This window comes from Halichoerus grypus, chromosome 3 (assembly GCF_964656455.1).
Source record: "Halichoerus grypus chromosome 3, mHalGry1.hap1.1, whole genome shotgun sequence".
NCBI classification, from domain to species: Eukaryota; Metazoa; Chordata; class Mammalia; order Carnivora; family Phocidae; genus Halichoerus; species Halichoerus grypus.
Window position 1 is genome coordinate 37,875,198 of NC_135714.1, and position 23,147 is coordinate 37,898,344.

At 34.0% G+C, this 23,147-nt stretch overlaps 1 protein-coding gene across 2 annotated transcripts in view; it reads right to left on the reverse strand.

Annotated features, from left to right (window-relative positions):
- Positions 1-23,147, reverse strand: part of GABRG1 (gamma-aminobutyric acid type A receptor subunit gamma1) — a 70,294-nt gene that overhangs the window by 9,695 nt on the left and 37,452 nt on the right. Inside the window, exons 4-8 of one of the 2 annotated variants that reach the window (XM_036072268.2) lie at positions 11,079-11,299; positions 10,170-10,252; positions 6,829-6,966; positions 6,552-6,704; positions 1,768-1,979 (exon numbers count right to left, since the gene is read on the reverse strand). In XM_036072268.2, coding sequence (XP_035928161.1) covers positions 1,768-1,979; positions 6,552-6,704; positions 6,829-6,966; positions 10,170-10,252; positions 11,079-11,299 — 807 coding nt within the window. The remainder of the gene's footprint in view (positions 1-1,767; positions 1,980-6,551; positions 6,705-6,828; positions 6,967-10,169; positions 10,253-11,078; positions 11,300-23,147) is intronic. The other variant, XM_036072269.2, reaches the window with a different exon arrangement.

Consider the following 23,147-nt stretch of genomic DNA (forward strand, 5'->3'; position numbering starts at 1 on the left):
AGATTTTTTTTTCCTTAAATAACTATTCTAGAACATTGCTTAAGACATGGGTTTCCTTAATAAATATTTGGTGAATGGAAGATTAAAAAAACATCATAATTTTAAGGTTTGCACTCCAATGGTTAAGTTTACTGAGTAAATGTGACAAACTGATTAGCTATAGTCCCAGAGTAGACACTTGGTTGAGTGTCTTTGATAATATAATAATAGTATGTACATTATATATTCTTAGAATGAAATTAGAGAATCTATGTGAGATTGTACATTTCCTGATTTTATTCACAATTTCCAGAAGTAAAATTTTCAAAGTAGTAATTGAACATAGCTATTGGTGAGTAAAAAAATAAAATGGAACATCCAGAGAGGATAATTTGCTTTGATTAAGGGAAAATAGTAGAAAACCTGCATTTTTCTTTACCTAAAAATTCAGCAAATGGATATTAAAGTTGACATCATTGCCCTCTGATGGTTTGTCCCTTCAGGGGCTACAATATGTCTCATGGATAAGCTAAAATAAGTCAAATTGAGAAAGTCACAGGCTAATTCTGCAATGTAACTTATCAAATGTGTACTGCCAGCCATGTGCTCTGCTCTCCTGGAATACTCTGGGAAACCGAAAGCAAATCTACATAGGGTTTGGTCCTTGGAATATAACATGAAAAGTAAAATATAATTTAAAAATATGTCAAAGTTTTATAAAGAAATTAATGAAAAATGGGAGGAGGGATGAAAAGCATTGCATCCTAGAACTTACGAAGTTAGGAGATAATATGTAAAACTCCACGCCTCATTATATAGGCTCTATGGTAGTCTTTCAAGCTTGCCACTCAAGCGTAGCTGTTGTATATAGTTCTCATTTATTTAGGTATTTGGGAACAAATCTGCTTTGAAAACATTTACTGGAATCAGCAATAAAGTGCCTTTTTGGTCAATATTAGAGAAACAGATGTTTGCTTTTCTGAGTCCTATGAGAACAGGAAGTATAAAGGAAGGATTACAAGCTTCAGCTCTGGCACCAAAAAAGACCTGGGTATGAGTCTTGGATTTTTCACTTCCTCAGGCTGTCCTTGTGCAAATTACTGAACTTGTACTCATAGGAGCATAAATGAAATCATGCACATAAAACACCTGGCATATTCAGTAAAAGTGTTAGATATTATTTTAAGGTTGTTGTAATTGCCATTCTAATAAGAATTTATAGTCAATCATCCAACACTTAAGTATCTTAGAATTAATAGAACGAATCCTAATATATCAATTTGATGTTATACGTGTTGAGGTAGATACATGATAGGGAAGGGGGAGTAAGAGCACGCAATTATACACAAACCAAAAACACTTTATAGATATGACTTCCAAACACAGCTGAATACTAAAATTAAAGAGGGTTCTTTATCTTTAAAAATGAAATAATTTTGTGGGCCACCTGTTGTTAGCGCCCAAATCCTAACCAAAAAAATTGAATCAAAGAGGGATCTTAAATAATTTTCTAGGTACAAAGAATCTAGCACTTGAGGAAAATTCACAGCGTAAGAAACCACTCTTTACAAGGGGGATCCAAAAGTCTTTTCTAAGGGGAACTATATATACTTTTCCTAGTGGGCAATGACCTAACAGTCATTGAAACCTCCAGTTTCATCTTAATGGGATTTGGCTTTTGTTGGAGTACCTCAAGAATCCCTATCAGTCTAAGCAAGTGTAACATGAGTATTCAAAATATCTCTAACAGTAAGTTGCTGTTTATGAAAATAGAGATTTTTAACATACCGAGCTTTTATTCTTTAGCTTTCTGTCTCTAGTAGTCTTTAGTTTTTTGTTGCTGGTAAAATAATGCAAGGTGCCATATTCCATCAAGGCTGCAAAAACAAAAATGAAACAAACAGAAACAAAGAGATCCATCGCAGTCACATAAGAAACCTTAGGTAAGGACTTCCTGGCGATTGTGCTCAGAGTTGTCATAGTCAGAACTGTAGTGATACCTGTGGAGGGAGGGGAAAATACAAGGTAAAAAATAGCACCCGATTTTTATTTTTCCACCTGATTTGGCAATGTTGGGAGCAGAAAGAAGCAAGAGAAACAAAAGGAAAGGAAATTACTCATGATTTACAGAAAAAATGACCGGTAACCATAGCTACGTTACGTTCGATGTGCTCTTCGCATCTGCAATGAGTTGTAATCATCTAAATTTGTGGACTACAAATAGCTGACTCCCCACACCCATCCTTCCATTCCTCCACAGCAAGAGACTGTCCAATTTTTAGCTGGCATGAGGTTGCATGGAAGAACTTCTTTGCCACCTTGGCTCAGCTATGTGTGGACACAGGCTGAGATCTAGCCAAGGAGAATCAAGTCAAGGGTATAAACAGTGTCCAACAGATGGCATTAAAAATGCAAAAAGGGAGTCAAAAATTTCAGATTTACAATTGTGAAATAGGTAAGTCATGGGGGTGTAATGCAAAAAGCATGGTGATTATAGTTAATAAGGCTGTGCTGTATATTCAAAAGTTGCTGAGAGGGCGCCTGGGTGGCTCAGTTGGTTAAGCGACTGCCTTCGGCTCAGGTCATGATCCTGGAGTCCCGGGATCGAGTCCCACATCGGGCTCCCTGCTCAGCAGGGAGTCTGCTTCTCCCTCTGACCCTCCCCCCTCTCATGCTTTCTCTATCTCATTCTCTCTCTCAAATAAATAAATAAAATCTTTAAAAAAAAAAAAAGTTGCTGAGAGTAGATCTCCAAAGTTCTCATCATAAGAAAATAAATTCTGTGATTATGTATGTTAACTAGACTTATGGGGTGATCATTTTGCAACAGATATAAATATTGAATCATTATGCTGTACTCCTAGAACTAATATAATGTCAATTGTATTTCAATAAAAATAAAAGATGGCATTAAAGAGACAGAAAATGCTCATCTTTCTTTCTTCCTCGTAGCTTTCTGCTGGAATGGAATGGCCAGAGCATCAACAGCCATCTTAGAACATTACATAATCATGAGAATTAAAATCATCCACAACATAGCAGAAAACTAGGATAAAATAGCAAACATCATATTTATGCACATCCCCTGCCATTTTCTTGCCATTTATTTTGGTTTCTCTTCATAGCCTTTATTACTCACTGATGTTATATGCTCTTCATATTTGTACATTACCTGCACACCCCACTAAAACATGAATGCCATGAACATGGGGATTTTACAGCTACTGTTCACTGTTAACACTGAAGCACTTAGAACACTGCCTGTTTCATAAAAAAGCATTTGGTAAATGTTTGCTAAAACACAACGTGGAATAAATAAGCTCAGAAAATTGTACTTCAATGACATATATATGTATGTATGTATGTGCATATACTTGTTTTAAAAAAAATCTTGAGCTCCAAATACATACGGCTCACAATTATAAGAGATATTCTTCAAGTTAGATCTGGCTATGGCTTATCTTTATAGTCAAATGCTAATATTAAAAAATATGAATTCATATAACAACACAATTCCACAATTGGCTATTCCCTTTGATGACACTATGGCATTTTTTTTGGCTTCATACAAATATCATGGAAGAAGCAAGAGCAAAAATGAACTACTGGGACTTCATCAAGATAAAAAGCTTCTGCACAGCAAAGGGAGTAGTCAACAAAACCAAAAGACAACCGACAGAATGGGAGAAGATATTTGCAAATGACATATCAGATAAAGGGCTAGTATCCAAAATCTATAAAGAACTTATCAAACTCAACACCCAAAGAACAAATGATCCAATCAAGAAATGAGCAGAAGACATGAACAGACATTTCTCCAAAGAAGACATCCAAATGGCCAACAGACACATGAAAAAGTGCTCCACATCGCTCGGCATCAGGGAAATCCAAATCAAAACCTCAATGAGATATCACCTCACACCAGTCAGAATAGCTAAAATTAACAAGTCAGGAAATGACAGATGTTGGAGAGGATGCGGAGAAAGGGGAACCCTCCTACACTGTTGGTGGGAATGCAAGCTGGTGCAGCCACTCTGTAAAATAGTATGGAGGTTCCTCAAAAAGTTGAAAATAGAGCTGCAGTATGACCCAGCAATTGCACTACTGGTATTTACCCCAAAGATACAAATGTAGGGATCTGAAGGGGTACATGCACCCCAATGTTTATAGCAGCAATGTCCACAATAGCCAAACTATGGAAAGAGCCAAGATGTCCATCAACAGATGAATGGATAAAGAAGATGTGGTATATATACAATGGAATATTATGCAGCCATCAAAAAAACCCCACGAAATCTTGCCATTTGCAACGACGTGGATAGAACTAGAGGGTATTATCTTAAGCTAAATAAGTCAATCAGAGAAAGACATGTATCATATGATCTCACGAATATGAGGAATTCTTAATCTCAGGAACCAAACTGAAGGTTGCTGGAGTGGTGGGGGGTGGGAGGGATGGGGCGGCTGGGTGATAGACATTGGGGAGGATATGTGCTATGGTGAGCGCTGTGAATTGTGTAAGACTGTTGAATCACATACCTGTACCTCTGAAACAAACAATACATTATATGTTAAAAAAAAAGAAAAGAGGATAGTAAGAAGGGAAAAATGAAGGGGGGAAAATCGGAGGGGGAGACGAAGCATGAGAGACTATGGACTCAGAAACAAACTGAGGGTTCTAGAGGGAGGGAGTGGGGGGATGTGTTAGCCTGGTGATGGGTATTAAAGAGGGCACGTATTGTTGGAGCACTGGGTGTTATACGCAAACAATGAATCATGGAACACTACATCAAAAACTAACGATGTAATGTATGGTGATTAACATAACATAATAATATTTAAAAAAAAAAAAGACAACTGCTGATCTGATTTCTAACACCATAGGTTAGTTTTGCTGTTTTAGAACTTCATATAAATGGGGGCTCCTGGGTGGCTCAGTCGTTAAGCGTCTGCCTTCGGCTCAGATCATAATCCCAGGGTCCTGGGATCAAGCCCCACATTGGGCTCCCTGCTCAGCAGGAAGCCTGCTTCTCCCTCTCCCACTCCCCCTGCTTGTGTTCCCTCTCTCGCTGTGTCTCTCCCTATCAAATAAATAAATAAAATACTTAAAAAAAGAACTTCATATAAATGAGCTTATTATAGTATGTATGCTTTTGTGTCTTGCTTATTTGACTCAGCATCCTATTTTTGAGATTCATCCATATTGTAGCTCTGTGTTGTGTATCAGTAGTATGCTCCTTTTTATTACAGAGGCGTATTCCATTGGCCATAATTTACAATTTACTTATTCATTCACCCATTGACAGACATTTGGTTATTTCTTGTTTGGGGCTATTGTGAATAAAGCTGCTATAAACATTAAAAAAAGAAAAAAAAAGAAATAATCCATTCAAATTTTCTTTGGGAAAAAAATATGAGAACAATGTTTAAAAACAAAAATGTAATATTTAAGTCATACTCATGGTAGCATACAAAGAATCTGAAATAATTTATTTACTCTAAAGTATGTTCTAAACATAAAATAATTTGAAATAATAATAATAGTTTAAATAGGAAACAAAATGCAGGGATTAAGTACATTTTATTCACTGGCTATATGTACATTTCTCTTTGGACTCCCAAGGGGACTGTATTTTCCAAGTTTAAAGCTGGGTGCCTCAGGCTTTATCTTGCCACTTTTATGTGATTTTCATTTTACTGTATTTATTAAATGGAGTTATTCACCAGCTATCATAGAAACCACATGAAAACCTCCTTATTGTTGAAAACAGACTGTCCCAACTTTATATTTTTTAAGACACAATTATCAGTAGTGTGATTCATGTCTTGCACTGATCTTGGGAATGAAATTGATCAATAAGTTGTCTTTGTATATCAATACATAAATGGATGCTGTTTTCTTTTAAACAAACGTATAGTGATTAGACACATTTTTATATGATTTTGATTATTGCAATTGATTGCTAAAGAAAGAAACCAAAAGTCTATTTTTTCACGTATGAATTACAAATTACCCTTCTAATCAGTGTTATTGTACAGGCATCTCTCAAAATATTCATAGACTAATTACACATTTTATAGATTACAGAAGCCCAGAAGTTTCTTGTCCCTTTCAGTGACTTGCCCTTTAGAAAAGTTCACTGTTGATTAGCACCATTGTAAGAGCAGGGGATTTCAAAGCCTTCTAAACACACATCGGTTAATAAATGCTGGCTATCAGTGGTTCAGCTAAAAAATAAAATAAAATCTTGATGAAGAGTGATTAAAAATATAGACCAAATTGAGATATGTGTGGTTTTTGTTTATTAATTCCTGCTGAGTATTTATGTTTCCTTTGAACTCCATTAGCAGGAAAAATTTTTTAAATTCTGAAATTTTAAATTCTTTGTGATTCTATTTCCTACTTGTTTGTCATATATTCATTTCAACATTTTATAAAGCACTAGAGCACTTGTAAATTTTTGCTTGATTGTAATGTAGAGGAATATTCTAATATGTTCAACTATAAACTTTCTTCACATTAAAATATTTTAACAGTCTCATGATACTATAGCATAATATTCATATCATACCAAGTGATGTTCTTGCAGGAACTGCATCTTTATTGATCCAAAAAGACACCCAGGAAAGAACAACTGTCAGGATACATGGAATGTAGGTTTGAATAGTGAAATATCCCATTCGTCTGCTCAGGTCAAAAAAAATTGTCATGATAATATAATCCCCTGGAAGAAAAAAACAGTTTTATTTTTGCTATTAAAATATATAAAAGTATAGATTCCAACCTATGATTTAAATACATAGTCATTTGTTGCTAGCATCATTCAGTGATTGGTGTTTCCTTCTTACCAGAGATTGTGTGAGAAATTTCAGTTGAGTTCCGTAACCCTACAAATGCAAACTGATATAATCTCCAGTATTTAGGATCAGCCACTTCTACAGAAGGTTTTTTCCACTTATACTCAATTTCATTTTTAGGGTAGCCATCTAGATAAAAATTAAAATAAAAATATATAGATTAGCAAGATTTAAGTCTGTTACTGTTTCAATACCAACATCATTCCAAGGCAAGTTCTTTGAAATTCATGTTTGTATTATAGGTATGTCAAATATAGAAAACATGGCATAAAATATATGTGTATAGTTTAAAAATCATATAATGATTAAATAATGATAATCCGTGTAACTCTACTTAAATAAAAAAATAGAATCATGCTAGTGTCTCAGAAAACTCATGTGTCCACCCCAATATAGTAGTCCCTCTTGTAAATAGAGGTAACCACTAACTTGATTTCTGTGATAATCCTTCCCTTGTGTTTTGGTTATAGATTTTCTGATATGCACTTCTGAAACAATATAGCTTATTTTAGGTTCTTTTTGAATTCTACTTGATTGTTGCCATACTAGATGCATTACTTTATATTTTACTTCTTTTGATATGATATTTGTAATAGTCATCCATGCTAATGTATGTAGCTTTAGTAAATTTGTTCCATCATAAAGATGTACTGAAATTTATCTATTTTACTGTCGTAGACACCTATAATGTTTCCTTTTGGTCAATAATAACATTGCTACTAGTAACATTACTATACATGCCTCACAAAATACATGTATGCAAGTTTCTCTGGGATATATATAGGTATGGAATAGCTGGGGTCATAGATTGCATATAATTTCTACTTTATGAGACAGTGCCAATCTTCTTTTCATAAAGAGTATACCAATAAATTCTCTCACCAGCCAGAGTATGAAAGTATACCTGGGTCCATATTCTCATTTAACTTGATGTGGACAGTCTATTTTTACTGGTCTGTAAGCTAATTTTATTTCACATTTTCCTGATTATGAATGAAACTTAGTCATTTTTTCATATGTTTATTAGATTCTTAGGTTTCTTCTTTGGAGAATTGCTTGTTGAATCACCTATTCCTTTATTGGGTTTTCTCTCTCTCTCTCTCTCTCTTTCTGTTTTTGATCTGAATTAGTTATATATCCTGATTACTAGATCTTTGTTAGTAATTTGTGTTGAAAATGTCTTTTTCATCTTGGAAGTTGCTTAGCATGGAGGTGTATCCTTTCAAAAAAAAATTTTTTTTTCTGCCACATGTCAGAAAAATCCACAGGGACTTTTCGGAGTAATCAAGTGAAGGAAATTTGGGCTATAAATTCATGTGAAGGTGGGTTTGTAATTATATCCTCTCAAGGAATTACTTCACCCTAGTATGCTGTTTGCAGAGGCAACTTTTCTTTTAGACTTTAATATGTTTGTACATACATACACATGTATGTGTTGCTTCTTCATGTTACCTTAAGCATCCAGCCTTCGTAACCCAGCTGTATGTAGGAATTATGTTCTATTAGAACCCTAATCCACAAAGCTGTCAAAGTCAAAGCTCAAATTTACCTTGTTTGGCAAATGTCCTTGGGTCAAAAGTCACTATAAACATTTCTGGCTTAATTTTTTATGCTTCAATGCCTTCCTGGTGATTTCACTTACATGTTTTTGAGAAGATTTTTAATAATATAAAGTTTTAAATTGTTTTCAACAGAAGAATTGGTCTACTACATTATGGGAACAGAATTCACTATCAACTTTAAAAATTTTCAAAACATTGTATCACTTTGTACCAGGATATCCTCATCAGCCATTCAATGAAATAGCTCATCTCTCCACTAACCTATTAAAAATCTGTTCTCTCTTTTCTTTTTTCATGTCTTCTTTCTTGTTCTATCAGGCTCTAACCTTTGCTTTTCCATAATTTGTATTTTTTTTAAATTATCATTATCAATGCAATAGAATATAGTCATAGTATATGAGTGTGTGCACTAATAAAAGTAGTGAGCTTGTTACTTAACTATTCTAAATTTCATGATATTGACTTTTTAAATAGGGATGTATTGAAATTTTTGAATATATTTGTTGTGAAATTAGGTATAGAAATCTTAATTCTCTGCTGGATCCATGTAGAATACCTGAAAAGTTAGCTATGATTATTATATTTATGTCAGTGATAACCAATTGCATTCACAGGGACAGATTATTAATTTCTAGCAATGACAATCAAAGCCAAAGAGATATCACACCAAGAATTTAGTCATGGTGTCTAGGAGGCAAGTACAATAATTGCTAGATTTTCAAATATTTGCATTCCAACTATTCCTTGAGTGCTTGGATTAATCAAGTCTTTGTTATGATTTGGCTGTTTTATTCATTGAGAAGTTGATGTTAGAAAATTAAAGCAGTGAGATAGATTATAAATTTAAAAGGACATTTTAATGAGACAAAAATCTTTAAGAAAAGTCAAGAAAATCATTAATAAAAGCAGCAAGAGATATTTGGGAATTTTGTAAGTGAAGAAGCAGGATAATACTTGTGAATACATAAAATCTACAGTGAATAAATTTTAGAATGTGATATATAAAAAAGTCAAGTTTCAATAGAAGGAAAATAGCAGACAATTTGTGTATATAAGCAATAACATTTTTTAAACTCATTTTACATGTTTTTAAGACTTGTTCAATTATATATTATCTAGAAAAGCATTTTTATAAAAATATATGTAAACATTAATAAATATGAAATAAAATTGATATTCATATACAAAGATAATTATTTTCTTGGAACAAAATACTTTTTATATTAAAATTATTTAGCTCTAGTCATTTCTCTGTGTTTCAATCTTTCTTTTGAATAAAATAACCTTATTTCTACCTTGGTTTTTCCAGTTCATTAAAGTCTTCTCAAAGATTTGCTATTCATGTAGTAAATATTATTCACCAAACCAATCTTTGAAACATATTTTAAAATCCAATATAACAAAATTAAATCTTGCCTCAGGAGATGAATAAAATTTGAAACAATATTTTATTCATGGCAGTGTTAAAACATTTGAACACAAACCTATCTTCAGGACTACTTTATTTAATCAAAATAGGAAAAAGACACTGGATAAAACCAAAATTTGTAAGCAAAGGTATAATTAAATATATACATTTACTATGCATTTATTGTCATTTTTTAATTTAAAAGCAAGAAAATACGTCATTTGTAACGATTTTATCTGAGAGACGAACATAATCCCCACCTCTGAAAATTGTTATATTTTATCTCATTTTATTTTACACATTTAAATAAACAGAGTCTGAGGCTAAAATTCTATGAAATTATAACATATTTTGTCACTTACAGCTTGAAAATTCCAGTGGGCAAGAATGTTCATCCATAGGAAAGTTATGAAGCTGAAGATAACATTCTGCATTGATTGTCAATCTATTTAAATGAAAAAATAAATATTAAATATAAGAAATAATTTCAAGCATTAAAAATCCTTTGTCTAATTTTCAAGAATGATTTTGGCCTACATTAACAGACTGTGATATATTAGAAAATAATAATAATTGTAATGTCTCAAAGTTTTAAGTGGTGATATTATCGCATTCACAAGTGAGTAAGAAAATTCTAACATTTTCCTCTCCAGCCAACTAAGCTGCCACTGTATATATTTCAGTATAATTTCTGTTTACAGTTAAAAATTTATACTTCAGGATCACAACAAACACACACACACAATTAACAGAGTATACATGGTTAAGCATGGTGATTGTTTTCTCTTAAATTTTCATGAACTTCTTTCCATTAAGGATGATTCTTAATAAGATTGGGATGATTCTTGGTAAGATATGTTAAGATATGTTCAAGACAATGAATTAAACTTGAATCTTCATTTAATCCTTTCTTAAGAATGTTTTACTACATTATTGAATTTTATAGCAGGATTGACTCCTAGAGAAAATCTCAGTCAACCATTTGTATTATGGGTTAAAACACATAATGGTCACACCACACCTTCTTATGTTTCAGGAGGGGGCGGATATCAAGAGGTTTTTTTTCTTTGCTTTTAGTCCCTTTCATATACCAGTTACTCTGAGCTTAAAAAAAGAAAGTTTCCAAAATATTCCACCACTTTAAATTTTAGTGTATGAAAGGAACTCCATATTTCTTTCTTTGTAAAACTGAAAAAGGAAAATTTGTGAGTTGATCAAGTATTAGTATGGAAAATGAATTAGAACAACTACATTTTTTTAAATAGTATTACCTTAGAGTATATAGAACTCGTCCATCATTCCAAATTCGAAGCAGACGATTAGGAGTTGTTATCCAATGTGCATCAGATTTTCTTGAGTTTCTGAAGAATGTGTCAGGAATCCAAATTTTCCCTACCATATTACTGTTAAGCATAAGCACTTTCATGGTACTGTTGAATTTTAAACGACTGTCAAACCAGGTTTGGGCAAAAATTATATCTATTGTGTATTCCTGAAAGATAAAAAGAAGGGTAACAACCTATAATAGTAAAGTCACTATTTTAGATGTTTTCTTCAGATGTTTAAATTTTTACATTATAAAGTTTCCATAAGTAAATAGCTCTTAAACTCAGTCCTTTCTATGCCATTATCTTAACCTTCCTCTTTAATTGTTTACCTGAGTCATTTAAAATAAAATCCAAAATTTCTAGTAATAACTGCTTCCCATCGTGGCTTTATAATTGTTTTATAAATTTTACTCAAGATTTTATAATATGTGGGCTATATATAAAATATAAAATATTTTATATTATTACATAAAATATAAAAGCAAATTATCTTAATGTTAACAATTATATTAATTTTTGTGATATTTACATGGAGCTGAAGTTAAAAAAAATCACAAATAAGTACAAAATCAAGATGCAAATACTCACTAAATTATCTAAAAGATCTTATATTGTCTTTTGTCCAAAAAAATTAATTACAATTATGTAGATCCATTGTTTTCAAAAGTTTCAAAACAATCACACAATGCACACACCCCTATTAAGTGGGTATAACATGCCAAGCACTATGTTGAGTTTAGTACATATCCTGTCATTAAAGCCTCACTGCAAACCTGTGAAATAAGTACTGTTATAATTTTTATTTTTAAATCACATTTATTGAGCAATACAGAAGTAAAATAATTCTCCCCACATCACAGAGGTAAATGAGCAGATAATAAGGAGACTGAGTCACACCAGGCTGAATCCCAAATCCACATCCACAACAACCACATATATTGGTGGTCCTAGTGGAGCCTGATGGAGCCAGGATTAGAGCACAGGCTATGCCCATTATCAGCAAATGACTGTAAACAGGAAATTGCATGGTTACGAGAGAACCTTTGAGGGAGTGATTAGGTATTATCTACCTTTGCATCCTGACAAAATGCCTGCCACATTATAAGCATTAAAATTGATTTGATAAAATTAATGAATAAGAATGCAGTAATTATCAATGCTATTGAGAAAAGTGATTATATGCATGTGTGTGTATAACTTTGATATTAAGAGAGAAATAAAAGAGTAAATTGAAAAATATGAGGTATTACATGAGTTACTTGTGGTGAGGGAGATTGGTTGATCTCTCCTGATATAATGCCAGCAATTGGCCAATTTACCTGGATGGACATATTTAGTATAAGAAATGGAAGTTTAATTGAGAGTTTGACAAATGAATGAAGACTTGAAAAAAGGTAAGGAGAATAATAAATAAACAGACTGGAGTCAACTTGTTAATAGGGAAGTTGCATCAAATCCTAATTTCCAGGCAGAATATTTATAATTGTAATTTACGTGACTAGAATGTGAGGAAATAGAATAGAGAAAGAATATAGACTAGAAAGGAAAACCTTCTTTTATGTATTTTTTTCTTTTTATTTATTTATTGAATAAATGTGACATGTAACATTATGTAATTTTCAGGTGTACAGCATACAGCATACATAAAGTTACTTTGATACGTTTATATACTGTAATCAGATTGCCATTGTAGCAATATTTATTACATTACATAATTATGGTACATTACTGTCTATATTCATTATACTGTGCATTAGATCTCTATGGCTTATTTACTTATTACAAGTTTGTATCCTTAAACACCATCATCTTATCTATTTTGGATGAACAGTGTTGCAATTTGGGAAAAGCACATACATATTAGTAATTATTTAAAATCCAACAAAGCCCTAGACATTATGCATTTGAGTATGAGATGTGCTTTATAAAGGGGTTAAGCAATATAGATAACCTACTATGAATAATTTTTTTATAAAATATATTTTTTAAAGATTTCATTTATTTATTTATTGGACAGAGAGACAGAGAAAGAGAGCACAAGCAAGGGGAGCGGAAGGCAGAGGGAGAGGGAGAAGCAGGCCTCCCGCTGAGCAGGAAGACCGTTGCGGGGCTCGATCCCAGGACCCTGGGACCATGACCTGAGCCGAAGGCAGACGCTTAATGACTGAGCCACCCAGGCCCCCTACTATGAATAATTTGTCCATATTATAATGTAACATGTGATCATTCAGTAATCTATCCATATATTTAGCCTCTCTTGTGTGTCATTGTTTTGCACGGATGTAAAGACATAAAGTACTTAAGCACAAAAACACACTTGCACCATGATCCCCTCCTGACATAGTCTTGATTGCCATGAGGTTGCCAGAATGATTTAGAGAGAGAGATGACGAAAATTTCGTTTTTTCCCACTTGGTATGGAATGGCGCCGAATCAAGTCGTGCTGTGGCATAGAGGTTGAAGGTGCTATTGCAACCAGGTAAGCCCTATACATTCCACAGCCACCAGCTTGCTGATGTCCGTTCCATAACTCAAGCGGAGTCATAATGCAAAACGTATCTCATAATACATAATAATGAAGTATATTTATTCTGTAGATGCTTAATCATATTATTTAGTAACATTAATGGATTGAACATGCATTTAGGGGGCCAATGAGCCTTCATATAAGATATCACTGGTGTACTTTCTCCCTGAATCTTGTGGAAAATACTTGGACAGCTTTACAACAGTTACCTTTAACTCTTATTCTGACCGCCTGCTTCTCAGGCCAGATATCTTTTCTTTGGAATAAATTATGACTTATCTAAACAACCACTTCAACTTAGCCATTCAGAGTCTAGCAGTGTAACCTGTGTTAATGCCATGGCTTCTGGTTTTAACAGTAAATGCAAATAGAAGGAAGCCTTATACTCATTCTATGGTGGATCCTAAAAAGAGTATTTAATAACATTATGTGGCAGAATTACTTTGTACTTTTGTATGGAATCCAACAGTAGAAACTGCTTAAGATAAAGGATGAGGCTTACCTGCCAGGATTATAGGTTGGCAAAGATCCAACATTGGTTGGTAAAGGGAACATCATGCTACCTGATAGGTATACTTGGCTGCAGTGTTTCTAACTCATAGGGCATTAATGGCTGCACTTGGGAGGGAACTAACATGTGTAGGGGTGAGATTTAGCAAGCAACTGTGAATCCTGCTTAGCAACTGACAGGATCTTTTTTAGAATACCTGTTGATAAAGTGCTAATCTCCATTGAAAGAGTTATGATTTCTAAAGAGTAAACTCTGAGCAGAGAGTCTTGGGGGAAATGGGGAAATTTTTCTACCCATATTTATTCCCTCAGTCTAGGACCAAGAGGAGAAAGATATAGAGCATGTGTCTTGATAATCCAACTTTCTTAAACCCTTTGCAGATGCTAATACCTCCAAGCTCTTTTAAATTGCTAATCCTTAATAAGTGCTTCACTGAGATAAGAAGGTCATTAAAGTCTGTGCTATTTTTATGTAATCGAAAAATCCAATTTCATTTACCCATTGTATTAGTATAACTTCTGGAAAATGATCAAAGTGTGCTATTGTTCTTCGTGTCCTTATTTAGAGGTTATAATTATCTGCATAAGAAAGAAGCAAAAGAAACATGAAAAGGAATGTCCATTCACTCAGGACAACAAGTACAATAGCTTCTAGTATAAGCATTTTGCAGTAAGGAACAGTGCATTTAACATTCGAGATCCAATGTACATTATGACACTTTGTTTTCTTCCAAGTTAGCTGAGAAAACAGCATTAGTGAATAAAGGTGAAGAAGTGAGTCATCTTGATTTCTAACTCAGTCAAATCAAAACATAGTTGATGAAAGTGTGTGTCCTATAGTCTTCTTACTACGTGGTCAGACTTGCAATTATGCACATGTCTCACATTCAATAGAACTAGTTAATTCAATATTATTGTCTTTCTACTAATGGAAGAAACTTCACACAAAATGCAGACCTGCCTAAGTAATTAATAGAGGTGCATAATTTCGTCATGAAGTTTGTTTGATCCTCATCTGGTCTTCACACCCTGGCATTAATCTCTCCCTAAACTAGCTATTACTGTGGCCAAAATTGCATGCTGGGCCAAATAATGGTTTACAGTACATTAGATACTGAGGCTATGGACATGTAAAGAAAGGGTACAGGCGCAGCTAATCCACAGTACAAATAGCTTTAGTGGTAAAAGTTCATAGATAGCTGCTCCACTTTGCTCAGTTATTATAAAAGCACCGATTCTTGATACTATCACAATATGGTAAGTAAAATCTTGGTATTATTCTAGTTTTCAAATAGAAAAAGAGATAAGGAACAAAGATGATATGTCCGGATAAACCTGAATTCATCCAGAAAAACACTGAGAGATATTTAAAAAGTAGACATGAATTCTGGGTTCAGTTACCAAACTTTTAGGCTCTTACTTTTATGTCTCTAAATGTAAATTGCGAAAAGAATATAACATCATGTGCACTCATCAATTAACTTTTTAACAAATATTTTTCAGTGTTTAAGTTACTTCTATGTTGTTCTGGGTTTACAAAGATGAAAATGGATCCTACCTGTTATGAATATACTATATATAAAATAAAAATCGAAATTAATAAAACTTAGGAAAGGTACAGTTAAAGAGAAATGGAAACAGCAGAGGAAACTTAAGGAAGACTTTATGACAGAAGTTGTATTTAGCCTGAACCCTGAAGGATATATGAAGTTCAGATACGTGCTGGGGTCAAATAATAAAAGTGGGGAGGAAGTAAAGGTAGTAAAATGTAGGGCATAATGGGGAAAAAAGAATGTAAGTCATATACAATGAAAAAGTGGTGCATTTTCTGTCCGTCAGGGAATGTGCATTCCTCAGATATACAGAAAATTCTATATCTGGAAGAGTTTTTGAAAACAATTACCTAAAATTACCAATTACCAATAATTGACTCTGGAACCTAGACACAGATCCATCCCCATGTATTGCTGAACTGAGTATTATGAACTGAGAGTCCTAATACTTCATGTGTTAATTTTATGCACCATACTTAATAATACATTTCCTATTAGATATTTCTTCTATAATAGTCAATATACAATTTCTTTTTTTTTAAAGATTTTATTTATTTATTTGACAGAGAGATACACAGCGAGAGTAGGAACATAAGCAGGGGGAGTGGGAGAGGGGGAAGTAGGCTTCCCATGGAGCAGGGAGCCCAATGCGGGACTGGATCCCAGGACTCTGGGATCATGACCTGAGCCGAAGGCAGACGCTTAACGACTGAGCCACCCAGGCACCCCCAATATACAATTTCTAAGAATAAAACATCAAACTTAAATAATCACAGACAGCTAAACTTTACAAAGGATTTACAAATTAAAAAAAAAAAAAATTCCCAGGCCTTAAAAAGTTTATAATATACTAGAGAAGATAGAGTTAGATTCTAGATTTATATAATAAGTCACGTAAAATCTGGGGTGGGAACAATCCTTATGAACCTGTTTCAGTCAGGGTTCTCCAGAGAAACAGAAGCCATAAGATGGATGGAATGGATGGATAGGTTGATGGATGGATGGACAGAGACAGATATAACAGATAGATTTATCTTAAGGTTTTGACTCAAGAAATTGTGGGGACTTCAAAGGCAAAAACTTGCAGGGCAAGCCAGCAGACTGAAGAACAGAGAAGAGTCAATGTTTCAGTCTTAAGTCAAGAGACCACTCTGGTGGTAGAGTCTCTTCTTCCTTGAGGGACCTCAGTCTTTTTTCATAAAGCCTTATCTGATTGAATGAAACCCATCCACATTATAAAGGATGAGCTGATTTACTCAAAGTCTACTGATTCTCACATCTAAAAACTGTCTTCATAGCAACATCTAGACAAATATCTGGGTATACATAAAATGGACACATAAAATAGACCATCACAGAGTGGACACATAAAATAGACCATCACAGAGTTATAACATTAGGAATAGACATTCATCGATTCAGGAAGCCTTAAAAAATTAGGCATGTGTGTATTTGCTAGACAGATTAAAGTGACTAATTTTTGTGGCAGGAAGAATCATATTTCCCCAGCTCATGTTTCTGTGTAAATCTACACTCTTCATTTTTTCCCATCTCTTACTCACTCTACCTCTCAGAGAAGTCTGTTCCATATTGCTCAATTGGCTAAATGTAATATATAAAAAAATCATTTCTTAATAAATTCTTGTCTCTTTTTCATTCTTTGAACTCCAAATTTGATCTGAAAAAACTCTCTCCAAATCTCAATGGAAAGTTAGAGTCAGTGGGTGCACAGGAGTGCTGGCAAAACCATGAGTCCAGATCCCTAACCCTATTCTACATCCCCACTTCAATCACTAATTAGAAAGGTTTGTTTGCCTGTCTTCTACGCCTATTTGTCAGTGGATTCAGAATCTGTGCAGAGGGATAAAAATAGATTTTTTGGTCCTTTCAAACACCAAATATGCTCCAGAACATATAGATTACCATTTTTTTTTCCATACAGATATCCACTTGTTAAGAAGTTCTCAGATTCAATTTTGGCATTGTATAAGGTAATAAAATTTGGAATTCTGTTTTTCAACTATAGGATTCCCAAATTAAGTCATACGATTTATGTTTATTTATGTCATATGTTTTGCAAAGTAATTCCAAAATGTTATCTGCCTTAAGATTGCTGCATGAGATCAAACATACAATATTGCCTATTCCCTGTACCATTCATAGGAGAATACGAGGTGTGGCTGTCCTCTTACCAGACATCTACTGCTAGGATGAGAAAAGTCTTGGACATGTCAATAATATCTCTATCAGTCTACCATGAGAAATCCATTACTTCAGATCTTGAAATTTTAAACAATAAGGTCCTCTAAGCATTTATAAATTTGTGAATTTAACCTTCCACAGTTATGCATGCCCTGAGAAGTTTCATCAAAATTATGACCTACTGATACCAAATATCACACGGAAGGACAATTTCTTGAAAAAATTCAAGGAACTTCCCCAATGCATGGGCATCAAAAGGTTGTTTACGGTCATCCCGCTTTTCTGAGATGGATATAAAAGAGGAAAGGATATGCACATGAAGTGTGTGGCATCTGCAACACAGGGAGCTGAAGTGAGAAACAAAGACAATCTGGAAGGCAAAAGAAAGGCTTTCTAGATTCACCATAGCACTGCATCACCAAATTCTTTTCAGTGTGGATAGTTGGACTATTCTGAATTCATGAGGTGAGACTGCATCTAGAGGGGGGCAGTTTAGTGTAGTGATTAAGGATGAATGCTACCATTGGGAAGTCTTCTGGGGTTTGAATTCTGAATATAACAATTTTCAGTTGACCTTGAGTAAATTTCCCAGCTTGTTATGGCTCACTTCCTTCTCTCGAATCCCTGCTGTCTATAATACATAAGGTTCTTGCTAATATTTAATGTAAATTACTTAAAACAATGATTTCACACATAAGAAGTATTCTATAATATTACGGTCATAATAATGAAGGAAAGACGTCATATCATTTTAAAAAGGGGGCAACAGCGCCTTTGCAAACATTCCAATTTACAAAGATTATAAGACACAGCCATGTAATGCCTCCTCTGGAAGACATGAACATTTTATAGAAATAGTTTTATTTTTGAGGAGATTTTTTCATGTATAGAGACAGCCAGTTCCAATACCAAGATTCTAAGTCATAAAAATTCTCTAGCTTCTGGAAAGCTATAAATATTCATATTATTAGCTCATCTGCAGAATTTGAATCACCTAGTCAGTTTTTGTTTCATGAAATATTTGGCCCACTCAAAACTTGGGGCACCAACTGAGTCTTGTTTTTCTCCTACCTCAGTGGCCACTCCTTCTCAGTCCCTTTTGCTAGTTCCCCTGCATCTTTCATATGCCTAAGCAATGCAGTGCTCCAGTTTAATAATACTCAGTTCCCTTCTCTTCACTCCCAAGATAATCTCATCCAATCTCATGACTAAGTATCACGTATATAGTCTGAAGAATGCAAAGGCTATATTCCAAGTGCAAATACTTCCCTTGAAATCCCAACATGCATGTATAACTGCCTCCTTAATGCTTTTATTTGGATAGCTAATAGACACCTCAATCTTAAAATTTCAAAATAGAACTCTCGATCTTCAATATCTTCCAAAAAAACCCAAAACAACAACAACAAAAAAAAACCCCAAAAAAACCTCTTGTCTCTCTTCTCTATTTCATTAAATGACAACTTTATTCTTCCAAGTTTTCAGTGAAAAAATCTTGGACTCATTCTTCATGCCTCTTTTTCTCTACAATTCCACATCTGGTCTTCAAAATACCTTGGTGTCCCCATTTTCAAGTTATTTACAGATTCTGATAAATTCTCATTTGTTTCACCATCATCAACTTTTTCCTTGATCATTGCAATTATTTGTAACTAGTTTCCCTGCTTCCACAATTAGCTTCCTATAGTTTATTCTTCACTCAGAAGGATAATGGTCTCACGGAAAATATTAAGTCATATCACTCCTCTGATCAACACTTTTCTATCACATTCCCATATTCAGTCAGACAAAAAACAAAAACAAAAACAAAAACAAAACCCAATATCCTTTCAATGTATTAAGGACTCCAGATGATCTGAAACCTAATACACCAACTTTTCCTACCTCTTTTAACCCTTGTTAATTTTACTACAAACACCACTGTTCTCCTTGTTGTTCCATGCACATTCTTATCTCAGAGCCTTTGCTCCTGCTATTCCCTCTGGCAAAGCACTCTCCAGGTATCCGCTTGACTTTCTTCTTTAACACTGTTGATTTCTATTTAAATGTCACCTAGTGGGTGACACTTCCTTTGGCTACTACATGCACTAGAACTTCACCACCATCCTGACCCTTCTTCCTATCAAGTGTTTTGCCTCATTTCTCTTTATTCATTCATTACCACTTCATATGTTTTATATTTACTTATTTTATAGTGCCTCCCAACTAGAATGTAAGCTCCATGAGGGCAAAGGGTATTTGATTATTCAATACTATAATTTGAACTCCTTTTTTAAATCAAGCATTCTTCTTTTATTTATTTTTTGTTTTTTTATTTGAGTATAATTGACACATGATGTTACATTAGTTTCAAGCATATAACATAGTGATTCAACAACTCCATGTGTTAATATACTCAGATCACTGCAAGTGTAGCTACTTTCTGTCACCATGCAATGCTATTACAATACCACTGACTATATTCCCTATGCTGTACTTTTTATTCATTCCTATGTCTTATTCATTTCATAACTGGAAGACAATATTTCCCATCACTCCCCCTTTACCCATTTTGCCCAACCTCTACATCCCTCCCCTCTGGCAAGCCTTGTGCACTCTTGGTGGGAATGTAACTTGGTACAGCCACTGTAGAAACAATATGGAGATTCCTCAAAAATTAAAAATAGAAATACAATATGATCCAATAATTCCACTACTGGGTATTTACTCAAAAATAATAAAAACACTAATTTGAAAAGATATATACACCCCTATGCTTACTGCAGCATTATTTACGATAGCCAAGATATAGAAGCAGCTCAAGTATCCACTGATAGATGAATGGATAAAGAAGATGTGAGATATGTGTATATATACATACTATGGAATATTACTCAGTCATAAAAAGGATGAAATCTTGCCATTTGTGACAATATGGATGGATCTAGAAGGTATGCTAAGTGAAATAAGCCAGACAGAGAAAGACAAATACCATATGATTTCACTTATTTGTGGAATCTAAAAAACAAAACAAATGAATAAACAAATGAAAAGCAGAATCAGACCTGTAACCTCAACTCTTAAAAATAGTGTCTGGCATATAAAAGACAATAAATAGTTGTTTATGGGATAAATGGATGATACATATATTTTAATGCCTGCTGTCTGTAATGCATTTGACTTAATCTTCAAGAATTAGGCCAAAATCTCATAAATTCATGCCTGAGTTCATAGTTACATAGGTCTATGATCTAAACTAAATTCATAATTACAGGTCTATGATCTAAACTGGAGTTATACAAATACTGTTACCTCTGCAACATGTGAGCGAATGTTACATTCTAAAGGGGGAACGTATAAATACACAGCATGACATCTGGAAAGAAATCATCTTCATGGTTACTATTAAAAACATGGTAAGGAATTCTCTGCAACAGATGATTGATATTCAAGGGAGGACTCTGCTTCCTAGAGAAGCCCTATCACCAATGAACCATCTGTGCTCCATCTACATGGGCAATATTTACCATTGATTGGTTCAATGCTAGATAGCTAGATTCTTTGCTCTCTGGTCTGAGTGTGACAAGTATTCCTGCATCTGTAGTTACACTGTATTAAAAATATATTCCTCTTTACTTGTATATTGAAATTTATTAAGAGGATAGATCTCGGGATGCCTGGGTGGCTCAGTCAGTTAAACATCTGACTCTTGGTTTCAGCTCAGGTCATGTTCTTGCAGTTGTGGGATCGGGCTCCACATTGGGCTCCTTACTCAGAGTGGAACCTGCTTCAGATTCTCTCTCTCTTTCTCTCTCCTGCTCAGTCTCTCTCTCTCAAATAAATAAATAAAATCTTTTAAAAAAAAAGGAAAAATCTCAAGAGCTCTCACCACAAACACACACACACACACACACACACAAAGAAAAAGAAAAAAAAGGTAACTATGTGAGGTGATGGATATGTTAATTAGCTCGATTATGGTGATCACTTCACAAGGTGTATGTATATCAAAACATCAAGTGGTACACCTTAAATATATACAATTTTTATTTGTCAATGGTACATTAATAAAGCTGAAAAAAATTTTCTTGCTGTTAAAATTAGTCTTCCTATCTAAGCAAGATGGAACATTATATTTGGAAATGATATATTTAGAGAGAATCTGCATGTCTCAGGTTTTAAATTATTTATATTAATTACCACTTTATAGATTCTTTCCATTGTCCATATTCTTAATGCAGAAAATGAATTTTCTGACACTGTCAGTCTGCTGCTAGAATGGCATTGTTTGTACTGCTTTAGAAGAACTGATTGCCAGTGTTTACCTCAGTAGTTTGAATATAATGTGCACATCAGAAAGCTGAGTGTTCTTATGAGAAAATCCAAGGTTTAGCACACAATTTGCAGAATTTCCATTATAGAAATTTGTCATAATTTCCATAATAGCAAAACATCAAATGTCAAGACATTTAAACAAGTTCTTTCTCCTTCACATTTTAATTAAATTGCAGAGCAAATGATGTTTGTTCAGATTCACTGCCAATCTAGGCCTAAAACTTTAGTATTTTATTAAAATCATTTCCACTAAAAAATATAAAAATAACATATTGAATAAGAGATAAGGCATTGTCTTTTAATTATATGCACAATTTTAAATACATGTCAGATAATCAACAAAATGAGTCTGGATACCTCAAAAGAGGGTATTGTAGTGAGAAGTTGTGATGTAGTGTAAAGAACACTGGTTGGTTGGAATCAGGAAATCATACCATAGTTCCAAATCTGTGACTTTCTAGAATATAATGCTGACCAAGTCACTTATTCTGTCTCTCTGGAAAAATGAGGGCAAGAGGCAAGATCGTTATTATGATCATCCTGAGCTCTAAAGCCTGGTGATCATGAAAACATTATTGATCATGAGAATGTTATAAAATGTTAGAAATTAATTTTAAAAATGTTTTAAACATGGGGCGCCTGGGTGGCTCAGTCATTAAGTGTCTGTCTTCAGCTCAGGTCATGATCCCAGGGTCCTGGGATCAAGCCCCGCGTTGGGCTCCCTGCTCCGTGGAAAGCCTGCTTCTCCCTCTCCCACTCCCCCTGCTTGTGTTCCCTCTCTCGCTGTGTCTCTCTCTGTCAAATAAATAAATAAAATCTTAAAAACAAATGTTTTAAACATAAACAAGGATAAAGGCTAAAATGAACATGATGTTTTTCAATGACCCTTCCCCATAAAATTACTTT